At 37.6% G+C, this 16,477-nt stretch overlaps 1 protein-coding gene and 1 pseudogene across 2 annotated transcripts in view; one reads left to right on the top strand and one right to left on the bottom strand.

Annotated features, from left to right (window-relative positions):
- SOS1 (SOS Ras/Rac guanine nucleotide exchange factor 1) overlaps window positions 1–16,477 on the top strand; it is a 146,430-nt gene that overhangs the window by 47,989 nt on the left and 81,964 nt on the right. For both annotated transcript variants that reach the window (XM_059405493.1, XM_059405492.1), the window contains exon 2: window positions 11,909–12,034. In XM_059405493.1, coding sequence (XP_059261476.1) covers window positions 11,909–12,034 — 126 coding nt within the window. The remainder of the gene's footprint in view (window positions 1–11,908; window positions 12,035–16,477) is intronic.
- On the bottom strand, window positions 2,010–2,108 carry LOC132022893 (U6 spliceosomal RNA; annotated as a pseudogene).

Genomic DNA, 16,477 nt, shown 5'->3' with positions numbered 1-16,477 from the left:
GGCCCTCTTAGTGGACTGAACTAGGAAATACATAGGTACATACTGTATGCACATAATGGTAACATGTAGGTGTATTGTTTGATTTTTGTTGTTCTGTTTGAGAACATTTAATTTTAGTACCTTTTTTTAAGGTCTCATTTTAGGTCATGGACAGGGTAGAGAACTTAGTTGAAGGTAACTATGATATTGAGATCTTGTCTTTTTTATGAAAAGGTCTTTTTTGGGGTGCCTGGCTGGCTTAGTTGGAAGAACATGTGACTCTTTGTCAAGGGGTTGTGAGTTCAGGTCCCACATGGGGTAAAGAGAAATAAATAAAACTTAAGAAAAAATAAAGGTCTTTTTACCAAGACCCTTTTAAGACACAAATAGTCCTCAAGTCATGGACATTTTGTTTCTAAAGTCCAATAACTGAACTTTTTAGAATACAGAGTAAAATTTCCCTTAGCACCAGATATATTGAGTGTAGTAATTTTTTTAGCATGGCCTACAGAAATCTTTTACATTATATCTCTTGCTCACTTCACCTCCTACCATCTTCCCATCATGCTTCCTTATATTCTAATCATACCAAACTGCTTGCTATTTCCTAAACTGCAGTATGTACTCTTGTATCTCTGTGTGTTTACTTACAGCATTCCTGCCAGATTGCCTTCCTCATTGATTCACCTGGAAGAGTTCCATTCATTTTTCAAAAGTCAGATCAGGTTGTAGACCTTTTATCAACCCCCCTCTTCATATCTCCAGATATATTTAGGACTGACTTTGAAGTTCTTTCTTCTGTGTTAATATTTTTCCAAGTGTGATCTCAGGATCCCTTGAAAGAATCTTCTGAGGTATTTTGTTAAAGATGCAGATTGTGGGTCCTAACCCCAGATCTTTGCAAAGGGAATAGTGGGAGTGGGGTGAATTTGCATTGGTGAGAGTCTCTGTAGGTGATATGCAGTATTTTTATATTCCACTCCAATATTTTTAAATGAAAAATTTAAAACCTACACAAAGTAGCCAGAACAAATCTTCATATGCCTGTCACCTAGAGTTACCTAGATTTTGCCACATTTACTTCTTCATCCACCTGCCTCTTTATCTTTCCTGAAGTACTTTAAAGCAAATCATGTTCATCAGAGGTCATTTTCTCCCTGTGTATTTCAACATGCATTTTTTTCTTACATATTCTTATATATTCATTCAACTGCAATGCCATTATCATAGTTTTCAAAATTAACAATTTCTTGGTGTCGCTAATAATGCCAGTCAAAACTCAGATTCATCCATTTTTTTGAGAAGTGTTTTTGCAGTTGGCTTATTGGAATCAGAAGCCCCAAACAACAACAACAACAAAAAGCCCCAAACAAGGACTGTATATTAAATGTAGTTGTTATGTCTCTGAATTTTCTTTAATTTACAGACCCTTCTCTCCCAGTTGACTTATTGCAGGAACTGGGTCAGTTGTCATTCAAGATGTTCAACATTCTGGATTTTTCTGTTTACTTCCTTGGGGTAATATCTAACTTATACGTGTCATAGTTTCTATAAATGGAAGTTAGCTTTTGAATCTTGATTGGATTTATTTTTAGCTTTTTTGGCAAGATTACTCCACAGGTGGTGCTGTGGCTTTATGCTGCATCAAGTGTGGCTTCAGTTTTAGTGATATTAACTTAAGATTGATCAGGGGATTCTCAAGTGACAACCTTAGCCCTTCTTTATAAAAGATTAACTCTTCATATAATGGTTTCATCTGTTGGTGATTAATGTCTGAATTTATGTTGTTCAAGTTGCAGATGGTTGGTTTTTGTTCTGCATTCCTTTTACATTTGTTCTCTGGAATCCTTCTGTAAGGAAGAATTCCTCATCAATTTGGATTTTTTGGTTATCCCAGAGTATAGTTTGGACAGGAAAAGAAAGATGTATATTAATTATTTCAGGATTAAGAATTGGTGCCCCAGTTATTTTCAGTGCTATTTAATGAGTTTGGTATTTTTTAAAACATCCTTTTGACCTCCTTGGTTTTTATAGATTCAATGTATTTCATGAGTTATCCTTGTACAGGGGCCATGCTAATCGTCTCTGTATCATTCCGAATTTAGTAAATATGCTACTGAAGCAAGCACAGTCAGTGTATTTCCGATAGTTACAATAGATTTGGTTTTTGAATTAGCCCATATTTTGAAAGTGAGGAACCTTTTCATAATATTCCTGTGTTTTGTTTTGTTAAGACCCATTCACCTCTGAGAGCTTCCTTGCTTTCTGATACAATAAGATGTCCCAGGTTTATAATGTCATTTACAATGTGGTTTTGAATGAAGGGTTAAATATGTATGTGTTTTAAAAATTCTGTGTGTGAATATTTCCTACTATAATTGAAAATTTCTTCAGATGGTATGAGATAGAACTTTTCAGTAACTGTATTTCCTATAATTTAAAGTTGTTGCTATATGTTAGCTGTATCTTTTTTCATTGCTTTTATTGTAAAAGTTACAGTTGAAGTTATCTTTATTATTTTTGTACATGCATTTTTTTTTGGCTATATGTAGTAGTCCAAGGCTACTTCTATAGTGTATACAAGTTCTCAGATTATTTATTTATTTATATTTTGCTCACATGGCCAAATATGTGATGAGTAGTTTTAAATAATTTTTACTTATTGCAGTTAATTCATTGTAATCATTTCACATTAGTAAAAAAAAAAAAAATTTTGACAATTGGGACTAAGTTATTTGCAAATATCCATTTAAAAAGCCCTCTTCACATCCTGTACTTATGACAGCTAATAGGTTAATAAGTAAATATATCTCATCCATAAAAACCCAGTAGTTAGGTAGTTTTGCTACTTGAGTATTTGAAACACTACTAGGAGAAATAACTCTCTACAGCCAAAAAAATTAAATACAATAAAAATTTTAAACCACTTGATAAAAAATTTCAGCTTTGTTTCACTATAATACAAGAACCTTAAACTGAGGAGTTCAACTTGAATTTCTTATCTTTTCTGCAAAATATCCTCTTCTTGGAGTACGTAGGTGGCTCAGTGGGTTAAAGCCTCTGCCTTCCGCTCAGGTCATGATCCCAGGGTACTGGGATCAAGCCCCACATTGGGCTCTCAGCTCAGTGGGGAGCCTTCTTCCTGCCTCTCTTGGCGTGTCTCTCTGCCTACTCTGTCAAATAAGTAAATAAAATCTTAAAAATCCTCTTCTAGTATTTACTAAGTTGGTGGTTCTTGCCTCCAAAATAGTTATCCAAACACACATCCTCACTTACCCACCTCCCAGTGTTTCTACCTTGGTTTAGGCCTCCACTGTTTCTTTTTCCAGACCCTGTAGCATCCTTCCAACTAGTTTTGCTTCCTTCAACCTAATCTTCATTTCAACTCATTCTTCGTACTGATACTAGAGAAATTCTTCTGCAAAGGGATATAATTATGTCAGTGTCTTGTTTAAAACCTTTCAATTACTCTATTTCCCTGGTAACTTCCCTACTTCTTAGGATTAAACACAAGTGGGCCTTCCCAGGCTTAGCCTTCCCTACATGCGCTCTTTGGGCCAGCTCTTAAAGTTCTCCCAACATATCATTTGGTCTTGGCCTCTATAATTTTTTATATGCTAGCTTTTTTAGTAAAAGCCCTGCCTCCTAATGTGCTGCCTTTCACACCTTATTCATCCTTTATAAGCTGCAGTTCATGTGTGTTTTCCTTGGGAAGACTTTTGTTTTGTTTTGTTTTTGTTTAAGAGAGGGTGCAAGCTGGAGGAGTGGGGAGGGGCAGAGGGAGAGAAACTCTTAAGCAGCCTTCATGCCCAACATGGGGCTTGATCTAACAATCCTGAGGTCATGACCTAAGCCAAAATCAAGAGTTGGAAGCTTAACTGACTAAGCCACCCAGGCGCCCCACTTGGGAAGACTTCTGATACTTCTGATACTCTCCTCATACCCATGAGCAAGGTCACTCTTTTTTTTTTTTTTTGGTCATCGCTGTACCTTATATATAACTCCATTTTAGCCCCATCACACTATGTTAATTCAGTTGTGTACATGTCTAGCTCCTCTGTGAGCTGAACTCTTTGTGAGGGTAGATGTTATGTCCTTATTCCTCTTTGCATCCCCTGCAAATAAGAGGAACTCTGGAAGAAAAAATAAGATTGTTACATATATGGGACTAAAAGCTAATTAACAGTCTCCAAGAAATGAGAAAACATTTTTAGTCAACTTAATTATAGAAAAAATTTAAGTTCTCTGATTTGTTTTATTTTTGTCTCTTTTAATTTTTTTTACAAAGAATTTTTGCTTTGGTTTTTAAATCTATGAATGAGGAAAGATAAGCACCTAAAACATAAAATGTTAGCTAAATAAATACACATCTAGTGTATTTGTAACACTAAGAAAGAAATGTTAACCGTCCAAATCTTTATTTGCTAGGGCAAAGATTTTGAGAATACAAGTTTTATTTTGTATTCTGTTATATTTATAAATCAAAGTAGCCGATCTGGGCTCAAGATAGGATGAAATACACTCTAGAAGCCTTTCTCGTTCTTCAGAGAGCCATTAGCTAGAAAAGCCTATGAAAAATTCATCAGAGTTCAATGTAGCGTTTTCTGGCAGTTTACCCAGGGGATTGCTGAATACACTGAGAAGACTCCTGTATCGGACAACTAGGGATTGATACAGACCTGATCCCTTTGTTTTTTCAGATTCCACAAAATCTGGCAATAATAGCCCACAAAGTTGCTTCTGAATCTGTTAGAAACCAGTAGAGACAAAATGGACCATCTCTAAGATAGATGTAGGAAGTCTTTAAAGTACGTTTTTGTTTTAAGTTTTATTTATTTATTTGACAAACAGAGATCACAAGTGAGCAGAGAGGCAGGCAGAGAGAGAGAGGGGGAGGTAGGCTCTTTGAGAGCCTGCTGCAAGGCTCGATTCCAGGACCCTGAGATCATGACCTGAGCTGAAGGCAGAGGCTTAACCCACTGAGCCACCCAGGCGCCCCAAGGATGTTTAAAATTCCATGTGTCATCTTTTGTTGAATAGGATGATTCTACCTTAAAAGAATTACTCACTTTCATGATCATATAAAATTCTTACTCATGGCTATCATTAATTCTTTAGTGAAGTTCTTACATTTGCTTTATTTAAATTACCCAATTGTATTTTTAAAAATATATGAACTTTTTGATATCAGTAAATGTAAGTATAAAATATAATATTTAAAAAAACCGTATGTATGGGAAAACCCACATCTAGTGTATAAACCCAATTCTAAATGCTTATTATAATTGGTCTCTCTCTCTTTCTCTCTTTCTCTCTCTCTCTCTCTCTCACACACACACACACACACACACACCCTATACATCTTCAGTGAATATCAGCTCTAGATGACTTCTGAAGGCTGTCATAAGATTGGGCAGGGTAACCTCTTCTGTATGGTCTTCAATAATTTGGATCATTTGACCTATTAAATACCTTGAGTACCACTTAAATGGAATGGAACACTTTAGCTGTAACACTATCTCACAGAAAAGAAGTGTTTTTTGTTCTGTCTATACAGGAAATGCAATACTACTTCTGTCTGCTCATTAAATCTCTTAACAGCATCTTCCTTAAAAGAATAAAGAGCAAAGTCTGTATTTCAGGAATTGGTGTTCTTATCTTGAAACATTTACTGTTGTCCATGCTTTTCAGTTGGAGGTTTTAAAGTATTATTTTTTTAAGGAAGTAATATAACTTATTAGTCTCTTGTATGAACGAACCTTGTAATTCTAATTGGACAGATTTAAGATATGGTAAAGGTTAATAGAAACTTAGAAGAACAGCAGGCATCATGCATTATTTTCTGTTTAAGCCTAATTCTTTGTGTGATTAATTTACCTAATAGGTTTTATTTGGCTATTAGTAACCATAAGTGAATAAAACAGTTTGAATTTAAATTTCTAAAACTTTATGAGTATCAAGTTTGTTTAAACCATAGCATTTCACCACTCTAGTTATATACAGTTTATTTGATTCTGCATAATTATCTATTTTAGTTCTGTCTTTATATGTTGAATGGTTTCTCCTAAGGAGTTTACGCTCCTGGAATCATCCAAACTCTAGCCTTACCACTACCCCTTTTCAGTCTTTATTCTAAGAAAGATATTTTATTCCTTTCACCCCTGCAACCCTAAGGCTTTGAGTATACCATGAATGTCATGGATTTAGAGGGAAAAGCAAAGAAAATATGATTCTAGAACTAGATAAACAAGGCCCTGCCCAATTAGATTATCACTGTCCATCCAGTAGACAAGGGAACATGTAATTATAACTCAGTATGACAAACTGATAACAAAAAAGAGGTATCCAGTACAAGCATTAGCAGCGTGTAAGGCCCCTATAAGCAGAGACTGTTTTTGGTTTATCACTGTGTATCCAACATTATCAGAGTCTGATACTTAATAGAGTCAATAAATCATTTGAATGAATGAGATTAATTCTCCCTTAGAAAGACACAAGAAACAAGGAAGTCTTCCCAAATGAGGTGAGACCTGGGCTTTGAAAGTCAGACAGGCAGATAAAAGGGTAAGAGAATGAATGATAGGCATGGAGAACGGTGAGTGAAACTGCATGCCATGTTTTAGCAAAACGCAAATAGTCTGAATTGCTTCGGCATCAAGTGTAACCTGAAGAGCAGCTGGAAGTGGAGATATATTAGTGAAGAATTATGTTGTTTGCATGGGTTTCTTTGAAAAACAAACAACATTTTTAAAAATAATCTGATTAATTTGCACTTTCCAGAACACTTTCTAAAATGTGTTCCCGAGGTACCTAAACCTCAGAGGGCTCTGATATTTTTAAAAGTTAATTAAATTTATTGTTGATTAAATATTTTTATTTGAGGGGCACCTGGGTGGCTCAGTGGGTTAAGCCGCTGCCTTCGGCTCAGGTCATGATCTTGGGGTCCCGGGATTGAGTCCCACATCAGGCTCTCTGCTCAGCAGGGAGCTTGCTTCCTCCTCTCTCTCTCTCTGCCTACTTGTGATCTCTGTCTGTCAAATAAATAAATAAAATCTTAAAAAAAAATTCATAAGTATTTTTATTTGAATATTATCTCTAGCATTTTAGCTGTATGTTGGATATTCAGTATATTTATAATTTCATAAATTTTACCTTATTTGTAATTTTGAATGAAAATGATTATACCTTTTCAGATTATAGAGATTTATAGTGGTGCCTTTGCATTTATTACTTGTCAACGTTTATTAAAGTGTGACAGCATACGTTCAAGCCAAGTGTTTTGTGGAAGCCCACCAGGTGATTAGATGCAGTTTGTGGGTATTTTCCTTATGCTGATGGGGCTACTAGGATACTCCTCAGACTCCAAATTTGACAGTCAGGGGTTTAGTGGAAAGAGTGATGGCCCAGACACCGGGAGGCCCAGCTTCAGTATTTATAACATTGCTAGTATTTATAGCATACCCATTCATAGGTATTTTCCTTTTTCTCATTTGCTAAATAGTGGGGCTGAGTTAAATGACTTCTAAAGTCCCTTTTATTTCTAAAATTCTGTGGGTTTTGTAAATCTATAGCTGTATAGTTCATGTGATTCTGAAGCCTTGGACAGGAATGTAATCCCCAATTATAGCTATGGTTTCCAGTACAACATCTTGTGAAAACAGGGGCTGCTATACTATGATTTCTAAAATATACTTTCATTTTGGGCTACCTGGGTGGCTCAGTCAGTTAAGCATCTGCCTTCAGCTTAGATCATGATCTGGAATCCCAGGATCAAGCCCTTCATCAGGCTTCCCGCTCAGCAAGGAGTCTGCTTCTCCCTCTAACCCTCCCCTCTCATGCATTCTCTCTCTCTGACTGTCTCTCAGATGATAAATAAAATCTTTAAAAAAATAAAATGTACTTTCATTTCTTAAATTTAGCTCTATGTGTGAGATACAGTTTTCCTTCTTATAAGGGCTTTTTAAAAGATTTTATTTTTTGGGGCGCCTGGGTGGCTCAGTGGGTTAAAGCCTCTGCCTTCGGCTCAGGTCATGATCCCAGGGTCCTGGGATCGAGCCCCGCATCGGGCTCTCTGCTAGGCGGAGAGCCTGCTTCTTCCTCTCTCTCTCTGCCTGCCTCTCTGCCTACTTGTAATCTCTGCCTGTCAAATAAATAAAAAATCTTTAAAAAAAAAAAAAAATAAAAGATTTTATTTTTTATTTTTTTAAGATTTTATTTATTTATTTGATAGAGACAGCGTGAGAGGGAACACAAGCAGGGGGAGTGAGAGAGGGAGAAGCAGACTTCCCACCGAGCAGGGAGCCTGATGTGGGGCTCCATCCCAGGACCCTGGGATCATGACCTGAGCTGAAGGCAGACAGCTGAGCGAGGCACCCCTTTATTTTTTATTTTTAAGTGATCTCTACACCCCATATGGGGCTTGAACCTTATAATCCAGCAATCAGGAGTCACATGGTCCACTAACTAAGCCAGCCAAGTGCCCTGAGACATAGTTTTTCTTGTTAAGTACTTTTATAATTAAAAGTTCCTTTTTCTTCCCAAGTCATATTAGAGATTTTGATAGGATAGGTAGAGATATCTAGCAAGTGTTTGAGGTGTGTGTCTAAAACTCAGGAGAGAAGTCAGGATTAGAGATAGCTTTGCAGTCATCTGGATAGATTATAGTTTAAGATGTAGAACTAATGAGATTGGGGGAAAGAATAGAAGAAGGGAATAAACAAATGACAGTAGAATCCAGAGTAGAGGAAAATAAGGAACTTCACAAGAAAATGGAAAAATAAGAGAGGTAGAATAGATTGTGCCACTGATGAGAAAAGAGAATTTTAAAAATGAAGACTTGACTGAGAGACCCCCATGAAAAGTGTACCATGTGCTATTAGGATTCATTGATAAATGAGGATGAATCAGCCATGAAGGGAAACAGAGAAGACAATTTAAGCCAATGGGTGCATGCAGTTCAATGAATAAAAATAAAACTTTTAAGCAGAATCAGACCTGAAATACAGAGAACAAACTAAACTGATGGTGGCTGGTGGGAAGGGAGGTAGGGGGATGGACCGGATGGGTGAAGGGGAATGGGAGATACTTCTGGTTGTGGAATGAATAATCAAGGGAATGTGAGCACAGTATGTGGAGTATAGTCAGTGATACTGTAGTAACGTGGTGACGGATGGCACCTGCACTTTGAGCATAGCATAAGGTGTAGAGAAGGCAACACTGCTATCACTGATGTACACCTCAAACCATTGTAACTTTGTGTGTCACCTATACTCAGATAAATGAATTAACATTAGCCAGGCTCCAGTTTAAAAACAGAAAGGTGGGTTTGGTCTTGTAAAGTGTTGAAGGGGAGTAAGTTTACACTAGTTATATACTTTAGAGTATGATGGAATGAAGAATAGCAAGCGCTGAGCTGAGAAACATGAATTCTGGGCTCTAAACCCAGACTAACCATTATTTTAATTGTCCATCCATTCAGTCATCTAACAGGGTGGAGAGATTGATAAACAAATCACTTACAGTCAAGTTGGTAATTGCTATAACAGACATAACCAAAAATGACTGGACAAATGATTTAAGCCTTTTGGAGCTTGGTTTCTTCATCTATAAAACAATAATAAATTGCCTTAAACCTTAGACTTGATGAAGCACTATCCACTACAGTTGTGAGTTGTTGTATTATTAGCCTCTAAAGTATTTTTCTTTAATAAGTATTTTAAATGCATATGTATGTATATATATATATATAACTTTATGTAAGATTTATTTATTTATTTGAGAGAGTACGTGAGTGCACACAGTGGGGGAGGGGCAGAGGGAGAGGCAATCCCAAGCAGATGCCCCACTGAGTGCAGAGCCTGATGTAGGGCTTGATCTCTCAATCCATGAGATCATGACCTGAGCCAAAATCACAAATCAAATGTTTATCTGACTGAACCACCCAAGCAGTCCTCTGTGTATGTTTAACATACATTTCAGAAGTTCACTATGTAGTATACTGTCTATTAAAATGTCCCCCTACACTGACGCTGTCATACCCTGTCTGCTGATGTGTAGTAGGACAGACCATACCACATGCTCTTGGCCAACATGCTTCTTTCCTCCAAAGAAGGCTCTGCTGCTGTTCTAAAGTTGAACATATTTTAAAACTTACATTGTCTGTCTCCTGGAACTGATTTTTCTGCCCCCTTTTTTTTTTTAAGATTTTATTTATTTATTTGACAGAGATCACAAGTAGGCAGAGAGGCAGGCAGAGAGAGAAGAGGAAGCAGGCTCCCCACTGAGCAGAGAACCTGATGTGGGACTCGATCCCAGGACCCTGAGATCATGACCTGAGCCAAAGGCATAGGCTTAACCCACTGAGCCACCCAGGCGCCCTTTTCTGCCATTTTTAAGAGTAGGGAATAGGGGTGCCTGGATGGCTCAGTCGGTTAAGCATCTGCCTTTGGCTCAGGTGATGATTCCAGGGTCCTGGGATTGAGCTCCATGTGGGGCTCCCTGCTCAGTGGAGAGTCTACTTCCTTCCTTCCTTCCTTCTACATACTTTCTATGTTCTTTCCTCTGCCAGCCACTCCTGCTTGTGTTTATGCTGTCTCTCTCTCTCCCTCTCTCTCTCTCCCTCAAATGAATAAGTAGAATCTAAAAATATAAATAAAAGTAAGGAATAGTTGCAACCCATAGTGAAGTGGCAGAGGTTGCAGGTAAACACTATCTTGCTGGTTATTAAAATGTAAGTTCTACAGAGGCTCTTGGCCTGATGGGCTCCAAAGAAATGGTTGAGGAAAATGAAAGTAAAGATAATTAGGTATTGTCCACGATAGCCAAACTATGGAAAGAGCCTAGATGTCCATCAACAGATGAATGGAGAAAGAAGATTGTGTGTGTGTGTGTGTGTATACATATACACCCGATAGAATATTATGCAGCCATCAAAAGTGAAATCTTGCCATTTGCAATGTGGATGGAACTAGAGGGTGTTATGCTAAGCAAAATAAGTCAATCAGAGAAAGACAGTTATCATATGATCTCAGTGATAGGAGGAATTCGAGAAATAAGACAGAGGATCCTAGCAAAAGGGAGAGAAAAATGAAGCAAGGTGAAACCAGAGAGAGAGAGACAAACCATAACAGACTCAATGTCAGGAATAAAACTGAGGGCTGCTGGAGTGAGGAGGGTGGGAGGGATGGGGTGGCGGAGTGACGGTCTTTGGGGAGGGCATATGCTATGGTGAGTGCTGTGAATTGTGTAGGACTGATGAATCACAGGACTCATGTACCCCTGAAACAAATAATACATTATATGTTAATTTTAAAAATACAAAAATAAAGATTATTAGGCATTTATGAATGAGTGACCACCAAGTTATCTTCCTAAAGCAGACAGTCACAGATTGTCAAAAGTGACCATTTTGTGTCCTTTGAGATAAGGTGACTTTATATTCAGCAAACATTTATCAGGTTTGTATTATGTGTCCTGCACAGTGCTAGGTGCTGGTGTTACATTGGTGAGTCAAAGAAAGCCCCTGTTGGATTTTATCATTTAGTAGGGAAAATAGAGTGAAACAAAGGCCGTAGGGCCATTGGAGGTCAGTTTTGCCCGAGCAGTATATTGAGTAAATGTTCTAACCACCACTGGTTCTTGATGGAAACCATATAAACTGCATTTTTTATTCCCAGCTTAGCCTCTCCCACCCTCTCTGCATTCCCATACCTCAGGGTAACTGTGGTTTAAGAAGAAAAATATATATATTGAAATTTGCAGTTAGGTATCAGTCTCCAGGGGCATGTTAAAGCATATATGATGTATGTGGCTGGGAAAAAGGTTGAGAACTCCAGACTTCTGGGTCATGACATTTAGATTTGTACCTGGAAGCCAGATCATGTTCTTGCGTACAAATCTACATTTTAATTACTTTGCTTTTTGTTTATAGGTCCAGGGGCAAGTTCATCCAACTCTTGAGTCTAGTGATGATGCTCTTCAATATGTTGAAGAATTAATTTTGCAGTTATTAAATATGCTATGCCAAGCTCAGCCCCGAAGTGCTTCAGATGTAGAGGTATGTTAAATTTTGCCTTTTATTTACTTCACACACACACACACACACACACACACACACACATCTAATCTGTGTACTTATTCTAATACCAGTGAAAGAGTTCGATCTTCAAGTTCACAAAATTTATACGTGGTATTAAAAAAATGAAGACTGGATTTACTCTAAATTTGTATTGGGTATATGATAATCTGTGTATGTTTTAGCTGTCCTGTTATTCCATGTTTTCCTTTTCTTCTGGAAAGAACTTTTTTGGCCTCCAAACATTACTTCTTGATGCAAGAATTTTATACACACACACAGCTTTAAGAGTGGAATATGTTCAAATGTTTCTTTTGTTTTTAAAGCCAACTGTCATTTAAAAAAACATTTCATTTAGGGGTGGCTAGGTGGTTCATTTGATGAAGTGTCTGACTTTTGATTTCAGCTCAGGTCTTAAATCTCAGAGTTGTGAGTTCAAACCCCACTTAAATTAAATTTAAAAACTTAATTTACTTAAGTTTTTTTTTTTTTTTTAAATTTATTTGACAGAGATCACAAGTAGGCAGAGAGGCAGGCAGAGAGAGAGGAAGGAAAGCAGGCTCCCTGCTGAGCAGAGAGCCCATCGTGAGGCTCGATCCCAGGACCCTGGGATCATGACCTGAGCCAAAAGCAGAGGCTTAACCCACTGAGCCACCCAGGGGCCCCTTACTTAAGTATTTTAATTTACTTAAGGTCAAATCCTACTTAAATTTAAAAAAATGTATCAGTTGAACTCTTGATCTTCACTTGTTACATGTATTTTAGATAGTAAGTGAACTCCTCCCACCAATTGGAAGGAGAAGGAAACATAAAAATCTAGGAAGTTTTTCAGTCTCTTACCAAGATGACATGGCCCCTGTCTTTTTAGGGTTTCTGGTTTGGAGGAAATACAGATAGGAATATGAGTAATAACATTATGTGATCTGCCGTGCATAAAGGGTATGTGGGAAGCCATAAAAGGAGCCAGCTAATCACATGGGTGTTGGGGCGTATGGATCAGCTTCCCATGAGGGGCAAATGAAGGAGTTTTAAGTCTTGAGAAAAAAAGAAAGAAGGTTTGAAGGTCCCAACCACAGAAAAATGGGAGATAGAACTGGAAATACAAAATATTCTGGTAATGATTAGGATCATTTGACTTTAATAACCTTGAATGTATACGGGTACAAATCTTTGGGTTTCTCTGACATATCTTTTGTAGTACTCAAACCTGAGCACGGGAAAGGTAGTTGAGTTGAATGGTGTTTCACCATGGCGGATAGACGATGGAACAGTCGGCCAGGGAATGGGGCAAATTGATAATAGCAGTGCCTCATAAACTTTCAGAACCCAGCACACATAAGATTGTAACAAAGATTTTATCACAAACAGTGGCTGGGTAGGAGATAGATCTAAATACCCCAGGCCCTGTGTCATTCCCCAGGGGGCTGAGGTATTGATATTTGAGCATATCCAATGAGAAATTTCTGAAAAGAGGATCACAAAACCCAAACTAGAGAGAAAAAAATGTGAAATATAATAATGGCTGCTATATGAGTGCTTGCTGTAGTATCATACACTGTTCTAAACACTTCTATGATCTGTGTTTTATTTAAAGTTTGTTGTTGTTGTTGTTTTTAAGATTATTTATTTATTTGGGGGAGAGAGAGAGATAGAGAATGGGAGAGAGCATGAGAGGGGACAGGTCAGAGGGAGAAACAAACTCCCCACTGACCAGGGAGCCTGATGTGGGGACTTGATCTCGGGACTCCAGGATCATGACCTGAGCCGAAGGCAGTCGCCTAACCAACTGAGGCACCCAGACGCCCTTATTTAAAGTTTTTTTTAAAAACTTATTATTTTTTTAAAAGATATTTATGTATTTATTTATTTATTTGTGAGAGAGAGTGAGTGAGCACGAGCAGGCGGAGTGGTAGGCAGAGGCAGAGAGAGAAGCAGGCTCCCCGTGAGCAAGGAGTCCGATGTGAGACTCAATTCCAGGATCTTGGGATCATGACCTGAGCCAAAGGCAGCAGCTTAACCGACTGAGCCACCCAGACATCCCTTATTCAGTTTTTAATAAAACTGTTTTTTCCCCCTTACTAGAATGTAAACTCCAAGGTTACTTTCCTTGCTGACTGCAGAATTCCTAGCACCTAGAACAATGTCTGGCACTGAGAAGGCACTCAGGAAATACATTTTGGATGAATAAATGTGGAAACTGAAGCACAGGGAGGTTAAATAAATTGCTGTTGCCCAAGGTCACAGCTAATAAGTAGTGAAGCCAAGACTCTAACCCAGAAAGTCTAAGCATTTGGATGTACATTCCAACTCAGCCATTCTGCCAGGAGAGGGCAAGTAAACTGGGAAAAACACGCAGGGAACTAGGGTACTGGATTTCCCAATAAGGTCAGAGAACTGATAACACTAGAATACCTGAGTGAGAGAATTAAAAGAAGAGATTGGGATCAGAGACAAAGTTGTTGGAATTTAAGATTTCCTCAGTAACACAGTTACAAAGCAGAATGCGGCCATGTCATGGCAGCTGGGCTAGAAGCCAAGGTCCCCAAGATGAGGTATTCAAGGAATTAAGGGGCCAGGGTATTTTATATGTCCTTAATATAGATGATAAAGTCACACAGGATGATGGCAAGATTTTACATGACCCAGAAAAGCTTGGGGAGTGGAAAAGATGTTAAATTTACCGTCAAGTGGGTTTTGGGACAAGGGCAGTTTTTGCTCTAGAAGTCTTCAGGGGAGATCCAGATTTTCTGCTGAAGCAAAGAGATATTGAGATATATTGTGTTATGGGTGTTGTGGATATAGAAAAGATTGTGTACAACAGAATAATAATTCACTTTGATTTCTTAAGTAATTCAAAGTAGGTTTCATACATTGTTATCCCATTTTTCCTTATTGAGTTATGAGGTCAGCTATCTTATATTCATGATTTCCTGTAAGCATTTAATTACATTGGTATTCAGAGTAGATGTTGAATAGAACTGGTTGCCTGACTCTTTTCATGAGCAATTCCAGTTCCAATTGCTCTTTTGGCTCCTAATTAGGTTCTGTAGCAGTATTTATAATATGCATCACCCAACTTTGTGCCTACTGTATTAGAATAGGGTTACAGATCTCATCTTGCTTATCCTTCTGATGTTAGATGCCATTCCAGGAATTTCCTGGTTTGATTACATTACAAACTCAAATTCAGCTCTTTCTAGATGTCTTGTACTATATACCTGTGTTTCTCTAATTTCCTCCTTTTAGTTATGTAGAAACTAATATATAATTTCCCAATATTGAAGGAAAGCTCCATGAATTCTTGAAAATTACTGAATCCTGGTCTTTTTACTTGTGCAGATTTAACCAATATGTTGTAGGTCCTCAAGACTCTAAATAATAAAGGATATTTCATAGCTTCTTAATACTCAGAAAACTTCTGAGATATTGAAGATATATGTTTACCCTATCCCCTTTCTTGTTATTTTTAAGCACTTAATCTGGACCCTTAAAATAGACGTAGCCATGTGATATACTGGTGAGCTGGCTTTGGGATTGGGAATGGTCGGGAAAGAGAATATATGACAATAATAGAATCAGATGGAATAGCAGTCAGTTGTGTAATAGGCATTGTAATTTCAGGGTACTGCTACGTACATATTTATGTCTTTACAAGACCCTGTAGAGGAGTTATTATTCTTCTTATTTTATATGTTAGACAACCCTCAGAACTGTAGAATAGATTTTTTTAAAAAGTGGAAACCTGGGTCTTTCCATTCAATAGTCAAATACCCTTCTTGTGCCACTCCTGGAGGGTTATTTAGGCAGGAATATGAATATGCAGCAATATTTAAGGGAATGTAATGGTGTCTTAAATTCTTTTATCAGAAAATAGTTTTCATTTTTCTCATTCATCAGGATTTTTATTTCTTTAATATTTATTTAGTTTCTTTAATACATTTACAGAGCTTTCTTTTAAAATAATAAGGGCCATGAATTTTGCAAGCCCTTCAAATAAATTTTGAGGTAAGAGAGAATTCATCAAATTTTTTTTAAAAATTTGAGGGCCAGGGGCGCCTGGGTGGCTCAGTTTGTTGGGGCCTCTGCCTTCAGCTCGGGTCATGGTCCCAGGGTCCTGGGATTGAGCCCCCGCATCTGGGCTCTCTGCTTGGCAGGGAGCCTGCTTCCTCCTCTCTCTCTGCCTATCTGCCTGCTTGTGATCTCTGTCAAGTAAATAGATGAAATCTTAAAAATAAATAAATAAATAAAAATTTGAGGGCCATATTAAAAACTGCACTTAAAAAATAGATCAGTCTGAATTAGTGCAACATATAAATTTTTAATCTTTCTAAAGAATGTATTTTGATTAAAGTATAAACATAATTCAGAGTAGAATAGCAATTCTTGCTTGATATTTGGCCCCAAGGGGATTTGTGGGTGGTTGTT

This window comes from Mustela nigripes, chromosome 7, assembly GCF_022355385.1.
Source record: "Mustela nigripes isolate SB6536 chromosome 7, MUSNIG.SB6536, whole genome shotgun sequence".
NCBI lineage: Eukaryota > Metazoa > Chordata > Mammalia > Carnivora > Mustelidae > Mustela > Mustela nigripes.
This window is presented reverse-complemented; position numbering and strand designations above follow the sequence as displayed.